This window comes from Papio anubis, chromosome 10 (genome assembly GCF_008728515.1).
Source record: "Papio anubis isolate 15944 chromosome 10, Panubis1.0, whole genome shotgun sequence".
NCBI lineage: Eukaryota > Metazoa > Chordata > Mammalia > Primates > Cercopithecidae > Papio > Papio anubis.
In genome coordinates this window covers 125072334-125097561 of record NC_044985.1, presented here as the reverse complement: position 1 = coordinate 125097561, position 25228 = coordinate 125072334, and the positions used below count along the sequence as shown (strand labels likewise).

The window sequence follows — 25228 nt, the reverse complement described above, 5'->3', positions numbered from 1 at the left end:
GCACCCCATCCCATCACCATCAGAGACATGCTGGGGGCTCAGGAGGCCCAGCGGCCAGGCCAGTCATACACAGCCTGCGGCTGTTGGGACCCTCATGTATAATGTAATCATCAGACCCAGAGAATGTATGAGTCAAAGGCATCTCATCTGCCACACAATCCTCAAGGGTCACATAGACATGGGGATAACAATCACTGGTAAGAAAAACAACATGAACACAGGACTCTGATCAAACCAAGGGAGGCTTAGGCAACCTCTTTAGGGAAGTAACTTACTAATCTCATACAAGATAACCTGACAGGTGGTCCATCACCATGCTCAAGGCTGGGCTGAGCAGGCGGTATTACCTCTGCATCTCTGTCCAGGTTGATGGTTTCCATGTCCACAGGCAGCTCATGTTCTTCTGAAAAAAATTAGAAAAAGAGGTTTGTTCAGAACCCCATTAACAGGAGGCATTGGTGAAGAGCTGCATCTGGCCGAGGTCTGGGGCTGTTTGGTGCCCAGATCCAGCTCAAACCCTGAGGAGGAACCAATGGGAAAGTTTGCTGAGGACCTGGAGAATGTGGCAAGGGTGAACCCTGCTCCAACAATAGTGATGTTTTAAGCATTCTGAATTCCCTGAATTCAGATATTGGCAAAGGTCTCCAAACATTCATCTGTGCCTTTGAACTTCCTGAGAAGGGAAATGTGTTTTGAAGCTGTTAGTGGGAAGGAGAGGAGGAAGTAGCTGAGTGCAGGTGAGCAGGGCAGCACTACTGCCTTTCCGTGACTCCCAGAGCCGCAGAACTGGCAGCAGCCTGCCTCCTACGTAGCTTTTCTCTGTTTGTTTGTGGCAATAAACCAGGCCATTAGAATCTAGATCGTGCTGGGCACATCAGATGCTCTAGGATGGGCCTTTTATCGCTTTGGAAGGTGGCCCAGCATCTACAAACACTTCCCTCTGCAAAGAGCAAAACAAAACAAAACATAGTTCAACAGATAGGATCAAAGAGGCTCACTGAATAATTTAAACACACTTCTCAATGGGGAGACTGATGAACTCACTCCAGCAGAGAAGCCCATTGGATTTCACGAGGACTCTCCACACCGGAGCCGGCCTCCTCTGTGCGGAGGCAGAGAGAGCTGCTCTCCCTGCTGAGGCGACAGACTCCCTGTTAAGCACTTCCTCGTTTCATTTCATTGGAACCTACTTCAGCATATGTGCTGAAAAGGACTAAGACACACACAGATGCACACACACACGCATGCACAAAGACACAAAGGCACATATGCACACTACACAGACACACGCATGCACATCAGTGGTATACAGACTCATGCAGACACACAAACACGCACACTCACCCCTTAAAACACTTAAAAATTAAAGTAATTCCTCAGTATCACCAAAGATTGTCAGTGTTCGCATTTCCTCAACTGTCTTAACATTTCTTCCCTTAGTTCACTTGCATTATGATCCAAATAAGGCTGTATATTGTGACTAGATGGTACTTCTCTTTTTAAAAATTTTTTTAAATTAATTTTTTTTTTTTTAAGAGACAGGATCTCTGCTGCTCAGGCTGGAGTACAGTGGTGTGATCATAGCTCACTGCAGCCTTGAAGTTGTGGGCTCAAGTGATCCTTGTCTTGGGCTCCCAGGAAGCTGCGACTACAGGTGTGAGCCATCATGCCTGGCAAATTTTTTAAAACCATGTTTTGTACAGTCAGGGTCTCGCTATGTTGCCCAGGCTGGTCTGGAACGCTGAGCCTCAAGTGAACCTCCCACCTTGGCCTCCCAAAGTGCTAGGATTATAGGCACGAGACACTGCACCCAGTCCAGCATTTTTCTTAAACTTTTTTCCCCTTGTAGTTTTATGTTGTAGGAAAACAAGCTTGTCTTGTAGTGCTTCTCCCAGTCTGGATTCTGTGAATTATACCCATAGAATGCTCTTTCTCCTGTAAATGGATTGTCACTGTCACTACCTTACAGGGCTGTCAGCGCTCTCACTGTGGCTCTTCCTAGAGCAAACGTGCACTTGCTTCTGCAGCGGAGTGAGCTCACACAGCCCTGGACCACAGGCTAAGGGCTGGCTCCTCACCTCACCTGGAGGCCTCTGAGAGGAGCACTTGACATCAGACCAGCTTAACAAAGTAATGATCCAACATGGCTGCATTCACTTCAGTTTTTCCACTATGCCTTTTCTATAACCATCAACTGTGGTTAGTTAAAAAAAAAGTTTACTATAGTTTATCCACAACTGTACAGGATACCAACCAACCTAAGAATTAAATAAAAGGAACTGGGCAAAACCAAGAGATAGATACAAATCACCCCAAAAGACAGTGTCAAGTTCATAAGCTCAGGAAGTTGCACTGGAAGAGGCACTACAATTAAGGCAGGGTGCCCAGGTCCTGTGGTCCAAACCAGGACCCTTTGAGAGCAGAAGGGCGCAGTTATGCCGGGCCGGCAGGCAGAAACGGGCCGTGCCAGGCTCCTCAGGACACATGGTCACACGGCTTTAAGGGGTCCTGTTTGTAATGCATCCAGCATGGCTGGCCGCTCACCACTCAAAATGTCAGCTAACCTCTGAAACAAGGTTTCCAGCCTAGAATGCCCTTCTGAGTGTATTATATATTCATCATATTTTAAAAATAATTTAGGGAAAATAGGTAGAAGGTAACAGGTGACATAATTAAATTTGTTTTAATTGAAGACTTAAACAAACACAGGTAGGAGCAAGTCTTGGCTTCTCTAAGGGCTAGAAATGTATACCCAGAAAACTCATAATCAGCTAATCATCTCAAAGAAAAAAACTTGGATTTTTCCAGGCCAGGCCAGCTGGTCTGCCTTGTAGCCATGTGCCCTTGGACAAGCTGCAGAGAGTCTCATTCTCCTCATCTGTAACACATTACCACACCTGGGTACTTACAGAACATGAGGACAACATCATTAGCCTGTGCTAGTGACCCAGGGAAAGAAAGTACACAGGGCTTGCTCTGCCAACTCTCAAGTCTTCCACAAGCACCCGATGTCTCAGCAGCACCCATCTGAGGATAGCGGGGGCTCCTACCGCTCCACTGTTGGTGACTAAGTCAGGCGATAACGGAAGCTTCCATCTATCTCTCCCATGCACTTTATTCCACCCACATCACTTCCAGAATATCAGCTCCGAAGTTCCAAAGTAAATGTAACTGGTACTTTTGTGGTAATCTCCTTTTGCCTTAAAAGTAGGTTGCCATAGTTACCAAACATCTTTGCTGGCACAGAGAGCAAAATGTTATTTTAAAAATTAGGTTTGTTTCTTTATAAATTTATTTTATTTTTATAAGGGATGCATGATTATTCATACATTGTATACAAATCTAGAAAATGCAAAATGTATAGATCCTTCTTAAACCTGCTGTTTGGACAGACTCAGCCCGTTTGATGTGTTTTCTTTCTTTAGCAGGTAAAAGTACACACGTGCACGCATACTGTTCAGAAACTTGCTTTTTTTTTGAGACGGAATCTCATTCTGTCGCCTGGGCTGGAGTGCAGTGGTGTGATCTCAGCTCACTGCAACCTCTGCCTCCCGGGTTCAAGCAATTCTCCTGTCTCAGCCTCCCAAGTAGCTGGGACTACAGGTGCACACCACCATGCCTGGCTAATTTTTCTTTTTTTTTTTTTTTTTGGTATTTTTAGTAGAGACAGGGTTTCACCATATTGGCCAGGCTGGTCTTGAACTCCTGACCTCAAGTGATCCAACCGCCTTGGCCTCCCAAAGTGCTAGGATTACAGGCGGGAGCCACCATGCCCGGCCACATTTAGGCACTTTAGAAGTCAATCCTTAGGCCTATAAAAATGGTAAGGCAAGACTCAGAAATAATTTCTCTGAAGAGATTAAAGGTTTCTATTGTTATGGTAGGACACGGAAACATAGCAGTCAGCCATAACGTTTATTTCAAATCTGGCTTCCTAAACATATGGTTAATAAAACAATGTTGTGGTTCTTTTTTTTTTTTTTTTGAGACGAAGTCTCCCTCTGTCACCCAGGCCAGAGTGCAGTGGTGCGTTCTCGGCTCACTGCAACCTCCGCCTCCTGGGTTCAAGCAATTCTCCTGCCTCAATCACCTGAGTAGCTGGGATTACAGGCACGCGCCGCCACGCCTGGCTAATTTTTGTATTTTTTGTAGAGATGGGTTTTCACCATGTTGGCCAGGATGGGCTCAATCTCCTGACCTCGTGATCTGCCCACCTCGGCCTCCCAAGGTGCTGGGATTACAGGCATGAGCCACCACATCCGGCCAACAATGTCGTGGTTCTGTCCCAGATGGCATACTAGTACCCATATCCGTGCTAGGATTTGCCTTCAGTGGAATTCGAAAAAAACCACATCCTTTTTGCAAATGCTGTCAATGAGTCAGCCTGCTGAGGGAGCGCCTCAGAGAGCACATCCACCTGCCCTGGCCCACTGAGGGCCCCTAAGGAGCGCGGCAGTCCTTCTCCAGACCACACATCACCCACACCCAGGGACAGACCATATGCAGTACAGCCCACATCCCCCAAAAAGCAGATGTCCCCCAAGGGAGCGGGGCCTGGTACCTTCTGGGTCCTCCTCCCCCCGCTCCTCCCCATCCTTCAGGCTCTGTTCACTGAGGTCTGCCACGATGCCACTGCTGTGTTTCTTCCCTTCTTCATCGCCGGATTCTTCGGACTCGACCCGCCTGTCAACTGAACCCACACAAGTCAATGAGAATTCACATCCAATTTATGGGACTTTAAGGAACATATAATAAACACTCAGTTGTAAGTCAAAAGGACTTCATTTAAACATGTTTGTTGAATCCAGTTCAATAACCATTTGAATGTCTCCCATGTCCCAGCACCACTTGAGGCATATGGCAGCAGGGAGAATGGGGAGCAGAGTGTGGAGCCCACATGGATACTTAGGTGAGGAACACACTACTTCTGCCCTCAAGGAGCTTGTGAAGAATTGCCCAGTGTTCTGAAAGCCTTGGATCACTTGTGATTAAATCCACTAATGGAACCAGGTAGTGAAGCACCTCCTGAGTGCCTTTCACTTTCGGGCTGGGTGACCACCACTGTGACTCTTCTGCCACATACCTCCATCCACGCTCTACTATTGATCTGGCTAAGAAAACCAGCCAAGTTCACAGGCCCACGTTCTGAAAGAAATCAACACTAACTCACATCAGATTGTGGGCAGGAAAGATCACTAAGGAAAAGGAGAATACAGCCAGTAGTGCTGACCGCCCACAGAAAGCTCATTGGTGTGAAATGAGCTTTCACACTGGACACTGGACAGAATGTTAGCAACTCAAGGCTTTTAAATGTTCATAAATATTTTTCGAATTAAAGAATAAGGCAATTCAATGTGTCAGGCAAAAATGCTTTGGTAAGGTTGTCAAATCGTTTTTCTTTTTTATAACTTTATTCATGACCTCTTTTGGAAGTCTGTCTGGAAAACATGAGGCACTAACACATTACTTGGAATTATCAACCATACTGAAAATAGTCTCTTTCCTGACTATGGTTTATCTACAAAGAGATGTGCTCTTTGAGGGAAAAAGTTCAATTTCAGCTTTGTATTTCCTGCTTAGCCTAGCAAAGTAAAACCCAAGAAAGGATTGCTGTATAAAACAAGTCCTCATAAAACCCAGCTCCAAACCCTCCAAATCCATCTCTTCTTCCCTACCCCTGCAATGACGGTAGCTCAGTTACTTGTTAGCTGTGGCCTGTGCTCCTGCCCTGCCTCCTAACTCGTCTCTCTGCGACTTGCCTTGCCTTGTTTAACCTATTCTCCACTGCCAGAGAGTCTGATCTAATTCTAAAATCCAAATCCGATCTTTGAGTCCAAAAGTATTTCTGGAATGCTCTTCCTGAGTTTGCAGCTTGCTGCTAGAGATGCAGGTTTGGCAAATCATTTCCATTTGAAAGCCTCAATCTCCTAGTCTGTGGAAGGGAGCTAGTATAGAACCTATGCCTCAGCGAGTTGCTGTCAGGGTTAAATTAGAAAAGGCACAAGAGCAGTTAGTACATGCATGACATGCAGTAGATATTTAACAAATTAGTCACCACCAGGTACAGGTCACTTGGTGGCCCAGGCTCAGGGAGAGAAAGTTCTTATTGCATGACAACCTGGTGCAAAAACCCCAGGAAGAGGAGTGCTGTGAGGTTAGGAGAGGCTCAGCTAATGAAGGTTGGCCAAAGCGAAGCCTGAGGGCAGCAGAGGGGCTGGAACATGCGACAGTGGATCAGAATGTAAGAAAATGACTTTGGTGTGCTGGGGACGATGGGCTGGAGAGCAGGGACAATCAATCTAGCCTAGAGATGACGAAGGTCTGAGTTAAGGTACTGGCAATGGGAATGGAGGACACATCGAAGATTTGGAGATTATTTTTAAAAGTAAAAGTCAGAGCTCCTTGACTAATAGGACACGGGTGGGAGTGGGACAGAGAGAAAAGCCGGGCTTTTATATTTGTCATTTACCAAGACATGGAAACAGCTGAAGAGGGAGTGGGAGGATATGAAGAGGCACTTCTTACTTAAAAAGACTCCAAGGGTATGAAGTCCGAGACCCTTAACACCACCGCCCCCGTCCCCACCACATATGATTTGGTCAAACTCTCCTCCACACCCTTTGACCGCAGCTTTCTTCATCTTGAGTGATTCTTGCTCTTTTCCCTCACCTTATCCCCAGCCTCGTTGCCTTCGAGTTATTCTTCAGGCTCCAGCTCAGAGCTGGCCCTGCTTGTGCAGCTCTCACCACTCCCGAACATGTCAGCCCTTTCTTCTGCACCCGCCCTCCTTCCCCAGCTCCACATTCCTCCTCCCTACCACTTTCACATGAGGCAGTGACTGCTCTTCTGGGAGGGCTGTACCCCTCACCAAACCATGGGACCCAAAAGCACTTAAGCACTTGATGACACAACTGATTCCCCAGTTGGTGGGTATGTGCACGCATGTTTATACACATACTGCACATGTACGTATGACCGTACCTACAGATATGTAGAGAATTATATATAAATACATGTGTACGTATAACATATACATATATGCATTTTTTTAAATTTGTTTTGTTTTTAACAAAATGAATGAGGAGGAAGAAAGTTGAATTTAGACTTTCTGGAACTATGACAGCTTTGAAAACAGGTATCACCTTGTGTAACTAAATCTGGTTCCTTGCTACCCCTTCGCCAACAGTCCTTTCGATTTCAGGAGAAGACCCTTCTCCATCCTCACCACGCGAACCAAGGAGCAGACTCGGGTAGATCCCAGCGCCCAGAGCCTCAGTTTCCTCGTCAGCTGACCGAGGAGGCTCCCCCGCCTGTCAATCTCAGAGGCTCGGGGCGAGGCTCCAACTGGACTGAATGGAGCCACCGCGTCCCATTCAGCCCCACCCCCGGCCTGGCCTCGCGCCGCCGCTCTACCCCTAGCTCTGGGTCTTTCCCGGCCGCTGCCGCCCCCAGGCCGGGGCTCCCCCGAGGTCCAGAGCCTCCCCCGCTCCCCCGGGTCCGGCTGTCAGCTGTCAGGGGGCCGCGCGGCGGCGGCCGGAGGCGGGACGTGGGGTTTCTCTCAGGCACGGAGCAGTTCCGGGCCGAAGCTCCCCCCGCCCGCCCGGCCCTTGGGCCGCCGCCCGCAGGGGCCGCTCACCCTCCATCATCTCCTGCGACTGTTGCTGCCCCGCGCCGCGTTCCGCCGCCATGTTGGCTGCTCTTCCCCTTTCCGGAATCTGTCGCCTCAGACCCATCAACCAATCAGGGCTCCCGCCTCAGAGTCGGCCCAGCCAATAGGATTCCGGCGCGGCGAGTTCAGCCGCGGCGCGCCTGCGTGTGCCCAGCGCCTCATGGGAGTTGTAGTTCCGTCATGAGGCTGCGCGCCGCGCGCCGCGCCTCCCCCGGGGCAGGTAATTTCAGGCAGCGGCGCCGGAACAGTCTGGAGGCGAGAAACTGAGAAGGAAAGCAAAGGGAGTCGAAGCGGGACGCACCGGCCGTAGCTGCAGGCAGACGGAGTGGACGTCTAAGCAGAGTGGAGAGACGCCCTGGGCTCGAGAGTTGACTTATGTCACTGTCTCGACCTCGGAGGCGTGGAGGGGCCGCGGGCCAGGCGGATCTTTCCGTGGCTGCAAGGTGCGGGCCAGTCCTATGTGCATCCCTGAGCTTTGCGAGCCTCGCTGGCTGCGTCTGTACAATGGGCCAAACGGCAAGAGCAACAACATTCTCCCGGCGTCCAGGCGCGGATTTTACCGCTGCGAAATGCCGCCTTCTCTAGATGCTCAGAGCAGGCGGGCAGGTGCGGGGCACTTGCGATGGTGGGGCCGCCAGCCAGCTGGCCGGCTCCGGGGCGCCAGCCGCGCTCCCCTTGCAAACCGTTCCCAGCCCAGTGCGGACGCTGCAGGCTTCGTCTACCCTGCGGAGCCGCCCAGCCCATGAGCGAGCCGCCCCGCGTCCTCTGCCTTCAGAAAGAGGCCTCCAAGAGGCGAGCTCTGCGATACTCACCTATTTTGATCCCGAGACTGGAGGAAACCGCAGCTGACCGGCCCGGGGGCGGAGGCGCCCATTATTCGTTTGGCTCCTCCGAAGCGCCGTAGGCGGGGGGGGGAAATGGCCGGTGCGTCCCTAGCAACCGTTAGCGCGGGCTTCTGGACTCCGGCTGGCTTAGTCCCGCCCATACGCACAAGTGGTTGGTCCGTGGAGCTTGTCAATCGGTGTGAGTCGCTGTGCGATTGGCCGGTGGGATAAAAGCGCGGAGCAGCTCCCTTCCGCGGTGTGAAGCCGGCTTGGCGTGACCCTCGCCTGACCCAGGTGAGAAACCTGCGCTGGGGAGAGCGGGCCGGGGTCCGCAATCTCCCGAGGGCCGCTGTGGGGCCTGCGCGACTCCGCGCTCCTGGCCTAGGAGGGTTCGCCGCCCGGCCCGGCCCTCAGACGAGCCCGACCCCGGGTCTCCCGCCCCTGCGCCCTTCACGCATCCCCGAGCCAGCGTCCTTTCCGTGCCCAGACCGCGGCGGGGTTGCGGCCGTTGGTCCCGGGCCCCGCGCCCCCAGCGTCTTCGGGGCGCCCTTCAGTGTAGCCTGCCTGGCGGGCGCCGCGGCCCCGCGCCTCGGGTCGCCTCGGGACTGTGCGCCTCTTCACCGCAGCCCGCCCTGCGAGGCGAACTCCAGGAGAACCAGCCCAGATCCCGCCACGCTCCCGCGCTGGGCGTGTGGGTCCCTGCGGGCTCAGCCGGCGCCACGGGGTGGGGGGCGCGCGCCGCCAGCGCTCCTGGTTCCAGCCCAGACCTGGACTTGAGCCTTAATCTTTTCACGAGTTTTTCTTTCCCAGACTACGGCAGGGGCCTGCGCTGCCGTCTTGAGACCTTTCTCGTCCTTACCTTCCGCATCAGTACCATTGGATGTCGATTTTTCTCTTAGGGGTTCCCTCTCTTCATCCTTCTGCTGCTACCTTAAGACTTTATAATTTCTTGCCTGGATTACTGTAGCTTTTCTTCTGCTTTCCAGCCTTGCCCTGACATGGTCCCTGGAGTAGTCTTTGTAAAATGCGTATCTGGCCATGTTACTCCTAAGCATTAAATCCTTAAAAGTTCACTTTGGGGATAAAATTAAGACTGGGCAGGAGTCTTAATTTTAGGAGGCTCTGGGGTCGTGCTTGGCCCCTCCAGGCCCACGTCCATCTACTCTTCTGGGTACTGAACTCCTCTCTGGGAGCCTTTGCCTCTGAAAGACTTCTTCACTCTGCTTGGAAGGGCTCGGCTCTGCAGGTGCCTCCTCCAGGACTGACATCCTTGCTGTGTTCTCCTGCACTGTTCACCTTGTTGGCCTCATCCTGAAACTGGTTCTGCTTTTAATTGTGCAGCTGTGCTGAGAGCAGTGGGAGCTATTTGCTTCTTAGCTTATGTTCTGGTGGGAGAGAGACAGTTGCTTCTAGAAGTTCACCGAGATGCTCCTTGCATCTATCCCTGCCCCTGTTTGGTCTCAGGTGGGGTCACTTGGGTCTCCTGGAATCAAAACTAGCAATGGGAATATGGTTACTCGGTGGCATCATTAGGTGCTGTCTGCTGGGTTTGTGTTCTGCAGCTCACCGTGGATACAAAGCTCACAGTGGATACAAAGGACAATTCTAAAAATCTGGGCCTGGGCGTGCAGGCATTTCTGGTTAGCATTTGAATCAAAGTTTAGTGATCGAAGGTCATGTGAAGCCAGGCTGTGTTATTTCTTGAGGCCAGGCTGTGGCTGTGGAGTGCACGGGAGGCTCGAGGGGCCGGTGCTGCTCAGTGACTAACTGGCCATGCGGACCTCAGACGCCCCAGGAGGCATGGCGGGGGGGTAAAAAGGATACATCTTTCCTGCTGTCCTCCCCGCTCCCGCAGAGGGTCCCATCAGTTTCCCTCCTGGATAGGCTTGTAATTCTCAGTAACCTAATTAAATTTCCACATCTTGATGTTTCAACTTTAGTTGGTATTTATTTATTTTCTCCCATGAAGGACAAAAAATTGCACGCCCTTACCCTCCCTTCGCTTTTATTTTTCCCCGTTTCCATCTCATGGTAGTTACTTTTACAAAGAAGCTTCTGTAACATTTACAATATATTCTGAGTAGTTATATTACTTTTTTATTATTTTATATTTTGAGACAGGGTCTTGCTCTGTGGCCCAGGCTGGAGTGCAGTGATGCCATGTCGTCTCACTGCAGCCTCTGCCTCCTGGGCTCAAGCAATTCTCCCACCTCAACCTCCCAAGCAGCTGGGACTACCAGTGTGTGCCAGCACAACTTGCTAATTCTTAATTTTTTGAGACAGAGTCTTGCTCTGTCGCCCAGGCTGGAGTTCAGTGGTGTGATTTTGGCTCACTGCCAGCTCCGCCTCCCCTGGGTTCATGCCATTCTCCTGCCTCAGCCTCCCAAGTAGCTGGGACTACAGGCGCCCACCACCACGCCTGGTTAATTTTTTGTATTTTTAGTAGAGATGGGGTTTCACCATGTTAGCCAGGATGGTCGCGATCTCCTGACCTCGTGATCTGCCCGGCCTCCCAAAGTGCTAGAATTACAGACGTGAGCCACTGCACCGGCCTAATTTTTTTTTTTTTTTTGGAGATGGAGTCTCCCTATGTTGTCCAAGTTGATCTCGAACTCCTGGGCTCAAGCAATCTGCCTGGCCTCCCAAAGTACTGGGTATATTACTTTTTAAAATAAAGTTTTGTAACATTGACATTGCAGTCTGAAGAGTTATATTTTTTAGGAATTAAGGCTTTCTAACATAATGTATTCTGAAGAGTTATATTACTTTTTTAAGAAAGTAAGGTTTTACGACATTTACAATGTATTCTGAAGCTATCATTAAGTGTCCTGAGCTTTGTCTATAGGTTGGTTCTAAAAGTAGAAAAAAACTGCCTCACACTGTAATCATGTCGTTATTTATTGTAGCAATAATTAGTGCATTTGGAGGCTTAGAGGAGATGTAAACCTGTGACTAAATGTCCCATTCAGCGTTGCTGCTTGTAGGAAAGCTGCACACTTGAACCCCAAACCCTATATGTAATTTCCTTCTAGCCTCCTACACATCTGCAGGTTTGCAGAGCCTTTGCCTTCTAGGGTCCTAGACTGGATTTGCATGTAGAACATCTCTGAATTTTTTGGCTATATCAGTTGAGTCATACAAAGGAATAAAGGCCATGTTAATCATGAATTGTATCAGCAGAGTGGACGCATTTGAACCCTTCACCCAGGGAAATCAGGGAAACTGTGCCCTTGTGCCTCTTCCCCACTCTAGCATCTGCCTGACCCAGAGGGAACCACCTGCCTGAAGTTTAGGTTTACCAGTCTCTTATTTAAGAAGTAGTTTAATCACATAGGTGTGTTTCCCTAAACTACTTATTTAGGTTATTTCATGACAAAGGAATCCTCCTGCTGATTGTCTTCTGAAACTTGATTTTTTTCACTCATGTATGGCTAAGATTCACTCTTGTGTGTAGTTCATTTGTTTTAACTGCTGTGACTGGTGGTATGAATACACCAGAATTTAAAATCTATCTTCTTGTTGATGAGTATTTGGATTTCATTTCTTTTTTTTCCTCCCTCCTCCTTCGCTCCCTCCCTTTCTTCCCTCCTTTTTTCCTGCCTGTCTTTGCCATTGAGAACCATACTGGACATTCTTGTGTCTTCTTATCTATGTGCAAGAATTTCTCTGGAATATAAATCTAAGTGGAAAGTGCTGTATCCATGTAGACAAATGTTTGACTTGAACTGTTTTCTAAAGAGATTATGTTAATGTATTAAGAGTTCCTGTTGATCCAAATCCTTTTTGACATTGGGTATTATTAGATTCTTAATTTCTGCTGACTTAGTATGTGTAACATTATCATGATTAGGATTTTCTCTCCTGTAAAATGCTTGTTCCTATTTCTTGTCATTTTTCTATTGGGCCATGTGTCTTTTAAAAATGTTTAAACTTTAAATAGTTTATCTTTTTTTTTTTTTTTTTTTGAGACGGAGTCTCGCTCTGTCGCCCGGGCTGGAGTGCAGTGGCGCGATCTCGGCTCACTGCAAGCTCCGCCTCCCGGGTTCACACCATTCTCCTGCCTCAGCCTCCCGAGTAGCTGGGACTACAGGCGCCTGCCACCACGCCCAGCTAGTTTTTTGTATTTTTTAGTAGAGACGGGGTTTCACCGGGTTAGCCAGGATGGTCTCGATCTCCTGACCTCATGATCCGCCCGTCTCGGCCTCCCAAAGTGCTGGGATTACAGGCTTGAGCCACCGCACCCGGCCTAAATAGTTTATCTTTTAAAGTTATTCTGGATATTAATTTTCTGTTGGTTATGTATGTGGCAAATCTCTTCTCCCAGATTGTGGCTCATTCTTTCATTTTCTTTATCGTATTCTTTGTGAACCTGTGTTCTCATTTTTTTTTTTTTTTGAGATAGAGTGTTGCTGTGTCGCCAGGCTGGAATGCAGTGGCATGATCTCAGCTCAGTGCAACCTCCACCTCCCAGGTTCAAGCGATTCTCCTGCCTCTGCCTCCCGAGTAGCTGGGACTACAGGTGCATGCCACCATGCCCAGCTAATTTTTGTATTTTTAGTAGAGATGGGGTTTCACCATGTTGGCCAGGATGGTCTTGATCTCTTGACCTCGTGATCCTCCCGCCTTGGCCTCCCAAAGTGCTGGAATTACAGGTGTGATGTGTTCTCAATTTTAATGTTAAATTTATTAATCTTATTTTATAACTAGAATTTTCTGTGCCTTGTTTAAGAAAACCTTCCCTACTCCAAAGTCTTACAGATAGCCTCTTCTAAAAACTTAGTGATTTTATTTTATATTTTATTTGGTTTGACAGGTCTCGCTTTGTTGCCTAGGCTGGCCTCCATCTCCCTGGGCTCAAGCAACTCTCCTGCCTTAGCTTCTAGAGTGGCTGGGACTATAGGTGCAGGCCACGAGGCCTGCCTGGCTAAAAAGTTTAGTGCTTTCACTTCCATGGATCAGGTCTTTTATGCCCTGGGCAACATAGTGAGACCTCATCTCCTAGTTAAAAAAAAAAAAAAAGGCCACGTGAGGATACATGCAAACAGGGAGAACGCTCTGTGATGGTGAAGGCAGAGACTGGAGTGACGCAGCCGCAAGTCAAGAACACCAAAGATGGCCAGCAGTCACCAGATGCTAGGATAAGTCAAGGGGCGGGGACTCCTCCGAGTTCCATACCGGAAGAGGTAGTGTTGGGAGGGCCGGCTCCCCTTTCCTCTCCACGCCAGGCCTGCCTTGTCTTGGAAGTGCCTTGTGCGGGCATCCTGCTAGCTTGTCCAAGCTCGCTATTCCTGGAAGGCTGCTCCTCAGCCAGTTCACGGGTCTAGGTGTGCCGGCGTGGGAGGACCTGGTTGGAAAGAGGCCTGTGTAGATCTTAGAAGTGGGCACCAGACCCTTTGGTTGGAACCCTGGGGTTCTGGATACCCAGAAGGTGGTCCAGAAGAGGGGATATGGGGTCTCGGTGGGCGTGCCTTGGCCCCAGGGTCTCCTCATTTTATGGGGGAAACTCCAGCCATGGTTCTGGTATTGGCCACAGCCTGCTCTTGGTGTTTATCTAAAGCCTGGATGATCAGGTGGGGGCTTCCTTCCAGTAGAGGAAGTCGTGCTTGAAGGGCTCTTTTTGTTGAGTTTGGCCATGAGGACAGGGTATTGGTGAATGTGTACTTGTGTTGCAAGTGCTTGCCAGTATGCAGGATGGAAGTCTTCAGTATCTCCACTCTGCAGGGTGGTCACATGAATGTATACATGTGACAAGACTGCATGGAACACAGGCTCACGTGCACACACACACACACGGTCACGTGCACACACACATACACGCACGGACACATGCACACACACACGGTCACATGCACACACACACGGTCATGTGCACACACACACAGGCACACAGACGGTCACGTGCACATGCGCACGCACTCGCACGGACGCGCATGCACTCGCACGGACATACACGCACACACATGCACACACGCTCACGTGCACACACTCACGCGCATGGACACGCATGCACGCGCATGCACTCACACATATGCACACTTGTGTGCACTCACATGCACGCGCACACACACGTGCACACACACACGTGCAGGTAAATGCCTTGAAATCTGGATGGTGCTGATGGATGGTATCAAGTCAGTTTCCTGGCTGTGACACTCTCCTGTAAGATGTCACCATGAGAGGGAACTCAGTGAAGAGTATGTGAGATTTTCCTGTATTTCCACCCTGTATCAGCATTTGAATCATGTATAAGAGAAAAGCTAAAAATACAAATCTCTGGTGCCAGGCCTCTCTCTAGGAGACGTGGCCTCTTGGCCATGGCCCCTGTGACCTCACTTGTTGGCAGCGCCCAGGTGATTCTGTGTGCAGCTGGTCAGATGGTCAGGACTCACTGTTTAGGGGAAAGCTGGGACCATGGGAGCTGTGCAGCCCCCCGCGCTGATGGGTTCATCGTGACCTGGGAGTGTTTTCAGTTGGTGTGTACCTGCAGCCCCTGCCTTCCCTCATGACTTCTTTCCACCCTGTTCTTTGTTTTCCTCTCTCTCTCCTTCCCTCTTTCCTGTATCTTCCTATGTATTTTTCTTGGAAAGAGCTTCTTTTTTTTTAGAGACAGAGTCTCACTCTATCGCCCAGGCTGGAGTGCAGTGGTTTGATCTTGGCTCACTGCAAGCTCTGCCTCCCGGGTTCACGCCATTCTCCTGCCTCAGCCTCCTGAGTAGCTGGGACTACAGGCACCCGCCACCACACCTGGCTAATTTTTTGTATTTTTAGTGGAGACGGAGTTTCACGGTGTTAGTCAGGATGGTCTCGACCTCCTGACCTCGTGATCCGCCCGCCTCGGCCTCCCAAAGTGCTGGGATGACAGGCGTGAGCCACCGCGTCCGGCCCGGAAAGAACTTCTTTTAGCACCACTTTGGGCCGACCGTTCTCCCATCGCAGGTTCTGACCTGGGATGGCAGTTGGGGGTGTATGTCTTTTGGGGCCGAGCTGAACTCAGCATTACAAATTAGTTGGTTAAACTGTCTTTATGTTTTTGCTTTGCAGATGTTAGAGGTGTTTGTTTTCTAGTTGTTAGAGGTGGAAGCTTGGCAGTTGGCCTCCATTCTTCCCATGGAGGACAGGGGCTTAACGGCCTTTGAAGAGGACCAGAGATGCCTTTCCCAGAGCCTCCCCTTGCCGGTGCCAGCAGAGGGCCCAGCTGCACAGACCACTGCCGAGCCCAGCAAGTCGTTTTCCTCAGCCCACAGACATCCGAGCAGAAGGAATGGTCTTTCCAGACTCTGCCAGAGCAGGACGGCGCTGTCCGGTAATGACCTTCGACCATTGCAGGCCTTAGCGCACGGAAATACAAATGTGGAGTTGCTCTGTGTTCTCACGGAAACCCTCTCACCAGTGATTAAAGTCACTCTGTTCCTGCAGAGAAAAGTTCATGGTTTAGGTGCTCGGCTCACGCTGGCAGGTGACTGCGGCAGGACTCTTTCTGCTGCTTTTGCTCTGCCGTGACTCCCAGGCATCTGGCGCTTCTGTTCAGGCAGCAGGTGGAACTCACCTTCACATTTCAGGGTCAAGTTACAGCAAAATGTTATTTCTTACTTCAGAGTGTGTAAGAATGCTCTTCTAGGTTAGGCTGTTTTACTAGGGAAATTCAGCTTTGCTCATGCATTTACTGAGCTAAATGCAGTTTAGCTGGTGGACCAAGAATCATGGGGCAGAAGTCTGTGGTGTCTCCTATGTCTAAGCACCCTAAGGGTCTGGGCCGTGGTGAGGAAGAAAGCATCACTTGCCTTTGAGGGGCTGTCTGATGGAGGCACTTGGGGAGACAGCAGGCTGTGTGCTTGAAGTGGGGGGTAGACCTGGAAAATGGGGAAGTGGGGCACAGAGCTGCAGGAAATGGCTCTGTGCGCAGGAAACGGCTGGGGGATCCGGTCTCCAGGCCGAGGAGCACTTCAACACTGGAGTAGGAGGGTGTTGGAGCTGAGCTTGTGCACTGGGGTGTCTGAGGGTGTAGAGCGGAGGGCCCTGTGGAGAGCGCCCGGGTTACTGCAGGGAGGGCTGGGCTGGGAGGCATGCAGTGCCCTTGGGAGTGGGCTTCACCCAGGCGCTGATCAGGAATGTTCTCAGTGAGTGTTGACAGGTGTGTTCCTGTTTTGGAGCATCATTGTGGTGGCTGCATGAGGAACAGGGGTGGGAGCCAGAGGCACAGGGCCTTGAGACATGAGGAGGAGCTGCGCTTGGTGACTGCTGTCTGGGAAGAGGAGGGGCGAGAGAGTGGCTGGATGGCCATGTGGTTTCCAGCCTCAGAGAATGGTTGGGGTCAGGCCACTCACTGAGAAAGTCAGGGTTCCTGGATAAAGGACACGGAGGGGAGGGGATGGGAGAGAAATGGAAGGGCCAGGTCTCGGGTGCTTGGTTTTGAGCACTAGAAGAAGGCAGCTGGTGTCTCCTGAGATGGGGAAGAGGGTGAGTGGGCCGTGGGAGGTCCGGGCTGGAGGTGCGGGTGTGGGAGTCTTCAGTGCATTTCTAGTTTAGATATATTTAAAGCTACCGAGGAATGGATGAGATGGAACCAGGGTCACTGAGAGGTGAGAGGGTGGGAGGTGGGGGAGCCCAGGTGCCCAAGGAAGGTGGTGTGGGAGGAGGGTGAGGTCTGAGGAATGACTGGGCTGAGGGTTTTGGGAGCCATTGGAGGCATTGCTGAGAGTGAGAACGCTGCACAAGGAGCTCTTGAATCGATGGTTGCCTCCAAGGAGTAAGTGATGGGGCAGCTGCTGGAGTAGCTGTGGGGTCTTGGAATGACTGACGGAGGAAAGACAGTGGGAAGGAAGGGACCTTTGAACGTGATTAAGCTTTTTTGGTTTTTCAGACAAGGTCTCACTCTGTTGCTCAGGCTGGAGTGCAGTGGCGCAATCATAGCTCACTGCAGTCTCAAACTCCTGGGCTCAGGCAATCCTCCTGCCTTAGCCTCCTGAGTAGATAGGACTGCGGGGGCACACCACCATGCCCAACTAATTTTTTTAAAATTTTATTTTTAGTAGGGACAGGGTCTCGCTGTGTTGCCCAGGCTGGTCTTGAACTCCTGAACTCAAGCAGCCTTCCTGCCTCAGCCTCCCAAAGAGCTGGGATTATAGGCACGTCTGGCTTTGAGTGTAATTTAGACACAGAAGTGTTGATCTTGTGCTGTTCGTGCTTCCGAGTGGACCTGGTGGTTGCCTCAGTGGATTCTGGGGACCATGTTCAGACACACGATGAGAGTGTGCATTAGCTGTGCAGACTGACTTAATCCTTAGATCTTTTTGCAGGAGTTAAGGGCAAGGGCTGTGTGCTTTGCCTGTTTCAGAAGGTGGACTCTGGCAGCTGTGTGAAGTCTAAAGCTTTGCTTCGCTTCTCTTTTCAGAAGACAGATGGAGCTCCTACTGTCTGTCATCACTGGCTGCCCAGAATATTTGTACAAGTAAACTGCACTGCCCTGCCGCCCCCGAGCACACGGACCCGGCTGGGCCTGGGGGCAGTGTGTCCTGCTGCTCCCTGCTGCGGGGACTGTCCTCAGGGTGGTCCTCACCCCTGCTTCCCGCCCCTGTGTGCAACCCTAACAAGGCCATCTTCACTGTCGATGCCAAGACCACAGAGGTATTTGCTTCTGTTTTAGATCCAGCTGTATAGATGTGGATTTGGGGTTTGTGCCTTAAACCTGGGATTTGTGTGTTTTAATGCAATTAGAAAAACATTTGGGCACTTTGGGAGGTGGGAAGATTGCTTGAGCCCAGGAGTTCAAGACCAGCCTGGGCAACAGCAAGATCCCATCTCTATAAAGAAATTAGCCAGATGTGGTGGCACACACCTGTAGTCCCAGCTACCAGGGAGGCTGAGGCAGGAGGATCGCTTGAGCCCAGGAGTTCAAGGCTGCAATGAGCTATGATTGCACCACTGCACTCCAGCCTGGGTAAAAGAGTGAGACCCTGTCTGTCAGGAAAAGGCTGGCTTCTGTGTGGTCCTCCTGGGCTGTTCTCGGCAGCTGGTGGAGCTGCTGGGGATGTCTGCATCCTTGTTCCTCTTTGTGATTCCTCAGATCCTGGTTGCTAACGACAAAGCTTGCAGGCTCCTGGGGTACAGCAGCCAGGACCTGATTGGCCAGAAGCTCACGCAGTTCTTTCTGAGGTCAGATTCCGATGTGGTTGAGGCCCTCAGCGAGGAGCATATGGAGGCTGACGGCCACGCTGCAGTGGTGTTCGGCACGGTGGTGAGTGGGTGCGGGTGCAGAGCTCAGTCTGGCCTCAAGACCAGCAGCGTACGGCAGGAAGAGCTCGGTGTTCCCCACTAGGAGCTCTGCTAGGGGTTGGGTGGCACCAGGGCACCTCAGCTTCTTCAGCTGAAAATGTCATCCCAGGTGCCATTTCCCTGCTTCAGTTGCAGTGGGGGTGGGGGCCCTTTAAAAACGAATCGTCACAGGAGTGGACACTGTGGCTGTGGCTGGACTCCCGGGGGGTGTCGTGGGTGGACCTTGCTTTGTTTGAGGGCTGTAGCTTCACTAGTGTTTTGCAGTCCTGCTGGGCACCACATCAGATTCTCAAGAGTATTATGGTTTTATTGTCTATTGATTTTTACATTCTGTTTGGTGCTTGTGGGAGTGGGCAGGGCTGTGGGCCTGGAAGCGTTTTCCTAGACAGTGTTGATTCTCTCACCTGTGCCATGTGTCCAACCTGGACGTTGACAGGTGAGCCGAGTTGGATGTGGAGGACTGAGCCCAAGGCATGGAAAACGCTTAGCACCAATTGTATCAGAAAATCACTGGTTCAAGCAACTGACTACTAAGAAGAAAAAAATTAAGATATTCACCATGTGTTGGTGTCTGTTTCTTTAAGAAATAGCAGCTACTGCTTTTTTCACCCTGCAATATTACCATGAACTGAGAATGAAATCAACTCTCTTGATAAAACTTGCACTTGGAGATTTTAATGTTCAGTATCAGAAATCTTGTTTGTGCTTTGGTAAATTTCTGAAATGAAGGACAGGTAAGCAGAAGTTGAAAACGTTGCAGTGCCTGGAGTTTGGGCCTCCTGGAGGTGGGTGCTCCACCCAGACTGGTCTTTTGGGTCCATGGCATGCAGGTGTGAACCTGTCTCCGTAGGTGGACGTCATCAGCCGTAGTGGGGAGAAGATTCCAGTGTCTGTGTGGATGAAGAGGATGCGGCAGGAGCACCGCCTATGCTGCGTGGTGGTCCTGGAGCCCGTGGAGAGGGTCTCGACCTGGGTTGCTTTCCAGAGTGATGTGAGTGTGCAGCTTTGCCTCATGTCTCACAGATGCTGGAGCCGGCGTTCTCCTCTTCAGCAAGTGCTGGTCCCTGTCTCATTCTTTTGGGAAGAAAGAGAGGATGAGGAGCCTGGAGGGTGTGCCCAGTGGTGCCTTCACTGATTGTGTATGCTTGGGCAGGGAACGAACCTCCTATACTTCAGTTCCTCACCTGTAAACCAGGGCATAATCATAACTCCTCATAAGGTTGTTTCAACATTTAAATAAGATAATATGTGTAAAACCCCCGGAATAGCAGCTGGCATTAGGGACAGCCCTCGCATGGGAACTGGGATGTTATTAATGAGCTGTGGTGTGGGCCAGGCTCCTGAAGAACAAGAAAGCCCACAATTTAGGTACATCTCTGGTAGAAGGAGAAAGATGGTGATACTCTTATTCAATTCATGTGTATATGTCCCTTGTACTTCCGATGGATAAATCATGTTGGGGTCTTGCTTATGAAAATAAGCAAGCTTAGTTAGAAAATATTGAAGCTTAGTGAAATTTACAGCTGGAGCGCAAGAAGCTTTTAGGATGAGCACTGGGCTTTTCCTCCAGGGCACCATCACGTCATGCGACGGTCTCTTTGCCCATCTTCACGGGTACGTGTCTGGGGAGGACGTGGCTGGGCAGCACATCACAGACCTGATCCCTTCTGTGCAACTCCCTCCTTCTGTCCAGCACATCCCAAAGGTAGGGCTCCTGACCTCCCGCACTGTGTGAAGGGGTTGAGTTCTTAGCTCTGAATCCATATCCGGAGACGTAGACCAAGGGTTTTGGAAGGCAGGGGCGGCCTTGAGGGTGGGATGTGCTCAGTTTTGAGCTTCCTGTGCGCTGAGGCCTTGACCAAGGGCGGGAGCCTATGTGGTCTCCCAGCTGACCACTCCTGTCCCCTGAGTCTTGTCCCTGGAGCCTGCTGGGGGCATGTGTTGGGATCTGTCTTCAGGGACGACTGGCTGATTGTCGGGTTTCCCCTCAAAGCAGGACGGCCTCGTCAGCCAGTCGGGGGCTGCGGGAGCAGCGTTGGAGGGCAGTGGAGGTTGGGGTATGACCTGAGGCTCTAGTAGTCATCTGAATCCTCCAGGTTGCCTGTTTCCCACCTAGTGTGTGGCTTTCACACAGGGAACCCCATTACTTGAGGTGAACTGATGTCACACCCCAACAGCCTGCAGGGTGGGGCAGGACAGTTGGTTTTGGCTGAAGTCAGCTCTGGGGCTGCAAGGAGTAGATCTTTTCAGGACATCCACAGGAACTCCCCACTCTTCTGGCTTGCCTTAAACCCAGACCTTCACCCTCTGAGCCTGTCATTTACTATTTTAAGCTTCCCAGCTTGGTTGGAAGCCCTGCTCCCCGCCACGTTTGTTCTCTCTGTGCCCTTTGCTCTAAAGCAGTAGCCACTTGGGCCTCAGAGCGGGCAGGAGCATCAGCCGGTACCACTCCTCCGGGAGGCTGCTGGGCAGCATCTGCCGAGTCTGAGCAGAAGCAAACCCCTGACCCGTCTGAGCCATGTGTTCAAAGGAGTGTGCGCTGGAAAACATGCGTGAGCGTGTTCTCAGCAGCAGCACTGTTCCTAGTAGCCCCGCACTGGAGCCACCTAACACCCCGCAGCAGCAAATCGAGACAGACCCTGTGAGCCATGGAAAGGGGACCCTGTGTCCCGCTCATTCCTTGGCTGGCTCACTGGGGCCTGCAGCCATGTGAGGTTCAGCAGAACCAGGTCAGGGCCTGTGTTTGCCACAGGGAGCCTGGGGTCTTGAGTTCTGACCTTGACTGGGGCAATGCTATGTTCAAGACAGGGTAGAGGAACTGCCCTGCCTCTGACACAGGCCCCTCCAGTTCTCTCATTTTACAGGGTGAGCCTTTAAACAAGGGCAGACACACAGGCCTGGATCCAGTTTGCCATCTTGTAACTATAAAGGGAAGAAACTTAAAAATTTTTGGTTTGGGCCGGGCACGGTGGCTCATGCCTGTAATCCCAGCACTTTGGGAGGCTGAGGCCGGAGGATCACCTGAGGTCAGGAGTTTGAGACCAGCCTGGCCAACATGGTGAAACCCCGTCTGTACTAAAAATACAAAAATTAGCTGGGTGTGGTAGCAGGCACCTGTAATCCCAGCGACTCAGGTGGCTGAGGCAGGAGAATCGCTTGTACGTGGAGGCGGAGGTTGCAGTGAGCCAAGATTGTGTCACTGCACCCCAGCCTGGACGACAGAGTGAGACTCCGTCTCAAACAAACAAACTTTGGTTTGGAGTGCTGTATTCATCAGGATTTAGTTGGGAAACCGAGTGCATTCCAAGTACTTAAAGCAGAGGGAATGCAGTACAGGGGTCTGGTTGTGTGAGTGATGAGGGAGCCAAGAAGGCCGCTGAGAGCTGAGCGACAGTGGGAACCACTGCCCCCCAGGCAGGAGGGATGAGGATGGAGGGCAGGACTGGGCCACCCACAGAGGTGGAAGCTGGGACATTGCCCAAGGCTGAGGGGGTGGGAGAACACATCCACAGATGCACAGCTGGTGCGGTGCAGCCCGTGGGGCCAGTATCCTGGGGCCAGAGCAAGGATGGCAGTTGCCAGTGACGTGGCTGAGCCCCGAGCCTGAGCCCCACAGCCCTCCCTCCCTCCCTGCTGGTGCCCGGCCCCCTCAGTAGGGGTGTCTCACTTGCCCTGGGGTCGCTGTGCCTGGGGCGGCTCTGGACACTGAGTCCTCCCCACCCACAGAAGGGCTCTTTCCTGGGCCAGGCGGGCCCGGGAGGAGGGGAAGGCAGAGCAGTGTGGGTGTGAGATGTCCTGGGGACCTTCCCTGATGACATATGGGGTAGAAGTCAGGTCGGATGCAGCGCAGATTCAGTGCTCTGTCCATGTGAAACGCGGCTTGAGCTAAACGACAAGCCTTTCTTTCAGCATCTCAAGATTCAGAGGTCTGTTGGAAGAGCCCGGGATGGCACCACCTTCCCTCTGAGCTTAAAACTGAAATCCCAACCCAACAGTGAGGAGGCGACCACCAGTGAGGCGGCCCCTGCGAGGGGCTACTGGGCATCTATCTGGGTGTTCTGCACCATCAGCGGCCTCATCACCCTCCTGCCAGATGGGACCATCCACGGCATCAACCATAGCTTCGCACTGACGCTGTTTGGTTACGGAAAGACCGAGCTCCTGGGCAAGGTGGGGTTGCCCTGGGCGCCTGGCTCCCCGTTCCCTCAGAGGAAGCTGCTGTGCTCTGCAGTGCAGGCTTGCGTGTGGCACAGGCCTCGCGCCCGGCAAGCTCTCCAGCTCGCACCGTTACCCAGGAGGGACCTTGGGTCCAGGGAGGGAGGTCCCTGCTCACAGCTGCCAAGCTCCTTCCTCTCCACCCCTCCCCAGCAGCCACCGTTGGAGGGAGAGAGAGGAGCACTGTGCCTCGAAGCCCTAGAGATCTGGTCTGACTGATGGACCAGGGTTTACGACACAGCTGCAGGGTTCATTTCTCACCCTGGTAGAAATAATAAAAAGTAGCTAAGCTAAGTTGTAGTTAAGTTAAATTTAAGTTAGTTAAAAAGCAGTTAGCGTTCTTCCTGGATGCTATGGGCAGTGTCCCATAGCTTTGAGACACTGTCAGAGCAGCTCCTGGCCTGGGAGGAGGCTGGGAGGCCCCACAGTCCTTCTGTCCTGGGCACACGTCACTGTTCCAGCCACTAGTGAGCCGCATGAGGTGAGGCTTGCAGACATAGGCTCCCAGATCCATGTAAACATGGGGCCAAAGGCCAGATGTCTGCTCCAAAGATGTGTTGATGTCGCTGTAACTTGCCGCAGACTGTGTTTTTACGTTTTACTTAAGAAAAGGGGCCGGGCACAGTGGCTCATGCCTGTAATCCCAGCACTTTGGGAGGCCGAGGCAGGTGAATCACGAGGTCAGGCAATAAAGACCATCCTGGCTAACACGGTGAAACTCTGTCTCTACTAAAAATACAAAAAATTAGCCAGGTGTGGTGTCAGGTGGCCTGTAGTCCCAGCTACTTGGGAGGCTGAGGCGTGAGAATGGTGTGAACCCAGGAGGCGGAGCTTGCAGTGAGCTGAGATAGCGCCACTGCACTCCAGCCTGGGCGACGGAGCGAGACTCCGTCTCAAAAAAAAAAAGAAAAGGGGAAAAACATGAATCACATGTTGAGCATCAGCGGGGCTTCAGGTGTGTCGAGGGACATTTGGCCTGAGGCCTCTCCCGACCTTGAGGGTGAACCCTCAGGGACTGGCTCTCCTTGTGTCCATTCCTCCCCCAGGGGGACAGTCCAGTAGGTCAGCGTGGATCCTCCAGGTTCTGAAATGTCCCCACTTTGTTTTCTAGAATATCACTTTCCTGATCCCTGGTTTCTACAGCTACATGGACCTTGCGTACGACAGCTCATTACAGCTCCCAGACCTGGCCAGCTGCCTGGATGTTGGTGATGAGAGTGGGTGCGGGGAGAAAACCTTGGACCCGTGGCAGGGCCAGGACCCTGCTGAGGGGGCCCAGGGTAAGACATGTCCTCCTCCTCCTGAATGCACCTGCAGCTGCTAAGCCCCAGACAGCCCCGTGCCTCTGAGACAGGGCCGGGAGGAACAGGAGCTACGGCCACTCCAGAGGCTCAGGGGTGCTGGGGACACAGAGTGGGGGGTGACTGTTTCCTGGTTTGATGTTCCTCTCTGTCTCAGGGGCTGTGACAGGTTATTCTTACAAATGTATGAGCATAGAGAAGAATAGAAACCCCCCCAAGATTGCATCACCTGTGTCCATAATATCCGAGACACAGCATCCGAGACACAGCTAACTGACAGTCTTAATATCTGAGACACAGCTAACTGACAGTCTTAATATCTGAGACACAGCTAACTGACAGTCTTGTCTTTTCTAAGTAAACTTATATAGCTTCGTGTAGTTTGAGTGAATCCATGTAGCAAATCGGATTACAGCTGATCCTTGAACAACTGGGTTTGACATTGGAGGGTCCACTTATACACGGATTCTTTTCAACCTCAGAAATCCAGTATTGGTGGGAGGTGAAGTCGGCGTATATGGAGGGCTGACCTTCCATGCACCTGCGTTCCGGGGCGGGGGCTGTGGGACTTGAGGGTGCTCGGATTTTGGCATTCTGGGGGTCCTGGAACCCATCCCCTGAGTGTACTGAGGGTTGACTGCAATTCCTAAATTGAATGTTCTACCAGTATTTCCTGGTTTAATTATATTTATCCCAAATAGTTTTAATTTAACATTTTAAATTATTTCAACAAATGCTCCCGAGTCCCTTTCATATGCACAGTCTTAGGTGTGTGGCATGTGAAGACAGGCACACTGCCTCCTGTCCCGAGGGACCCACTCTGGCCGGGAGCAGTGGGGGGCAGTGGAACCCACTGATGTCCCGGCAGGGCCCACGCCTGAGCTCCTGGTAAGGAGCAGGCCCCTGGCTGCTTCCACAGTGCTCGCTCTTTTGTTGACAAGCATGGG

General features: G+C 51.5%; 2 protein-coding genes across 6 annotated transcripts in view; one reads left to right on the top strand and one right to left on the bottom strand.

Annotated features, from left to right (window-relative positions):
* The window catches only part of PPP1R7 (protein phosphatase 1 regulatory subunit 7), a 37292-nt gene extending 28760 nt beyond the window's left edge, over positions 1–8532 (bottom strand). The window contains exons 1-3 of one of the 2 annotated variants that reach the window (XM_003908193.4): positions 7637–8532; positions 4562–4690; positions 348–403 (exon numbers count right to left, since the gene is read on the bottom strand). In XM_003908193.4, the coding sequence (XP_003908242.2) occupies positions 348–403; positions 4562–4690; positions 7637–7733 (282 nt within the window). In that variant the 5' untranslated portion in view covers positions 7734–8532. The remainder of the gene's footprint in view (positions 1–347; positions 404–4561; positions 4691–7636) is intronic. The other variant, XM_017947152.3, reaches the window with a different exon arrangement.
* The window catches only part of PASK (PAS domain containing serine/threonine kinase), a 47680-nt gene continuing 30924 nt past the window's right edge, over positions 8473–25228 (top strand). For 2 of the 4 annotated variants that reach the window (XM_021924452.2, XM_021924454.2), the window contains exons 1-7: positions 15601–15796; positions 17885–18117; positions 18557–18727; positions 19616–19756; positions 20336–20470; positions 22675–22935; positions 24092–24260. In XM_021924452.2, the coding sequence (XP_021780144.1) occupies positions 15601–15796; positions 17885–18117; positions 18557–18727; positions 19616–19756; positions 20336–20470; positions 22675–22935; positions 24092–24260 (1306 nt within the window). Of the gene's footprint in view, positions 8788–15534; positions 15797–17884; positions 18118–18556; positions 18728–19615; positions 19757–20335; positions 20471–22674; positions 22936–24091; positions 24261–25228 lie in introns of those variants that run through there. The other 2 variants (XM_021924451.2, XM_021924453.2) reach the window with 2 other exon arrangements.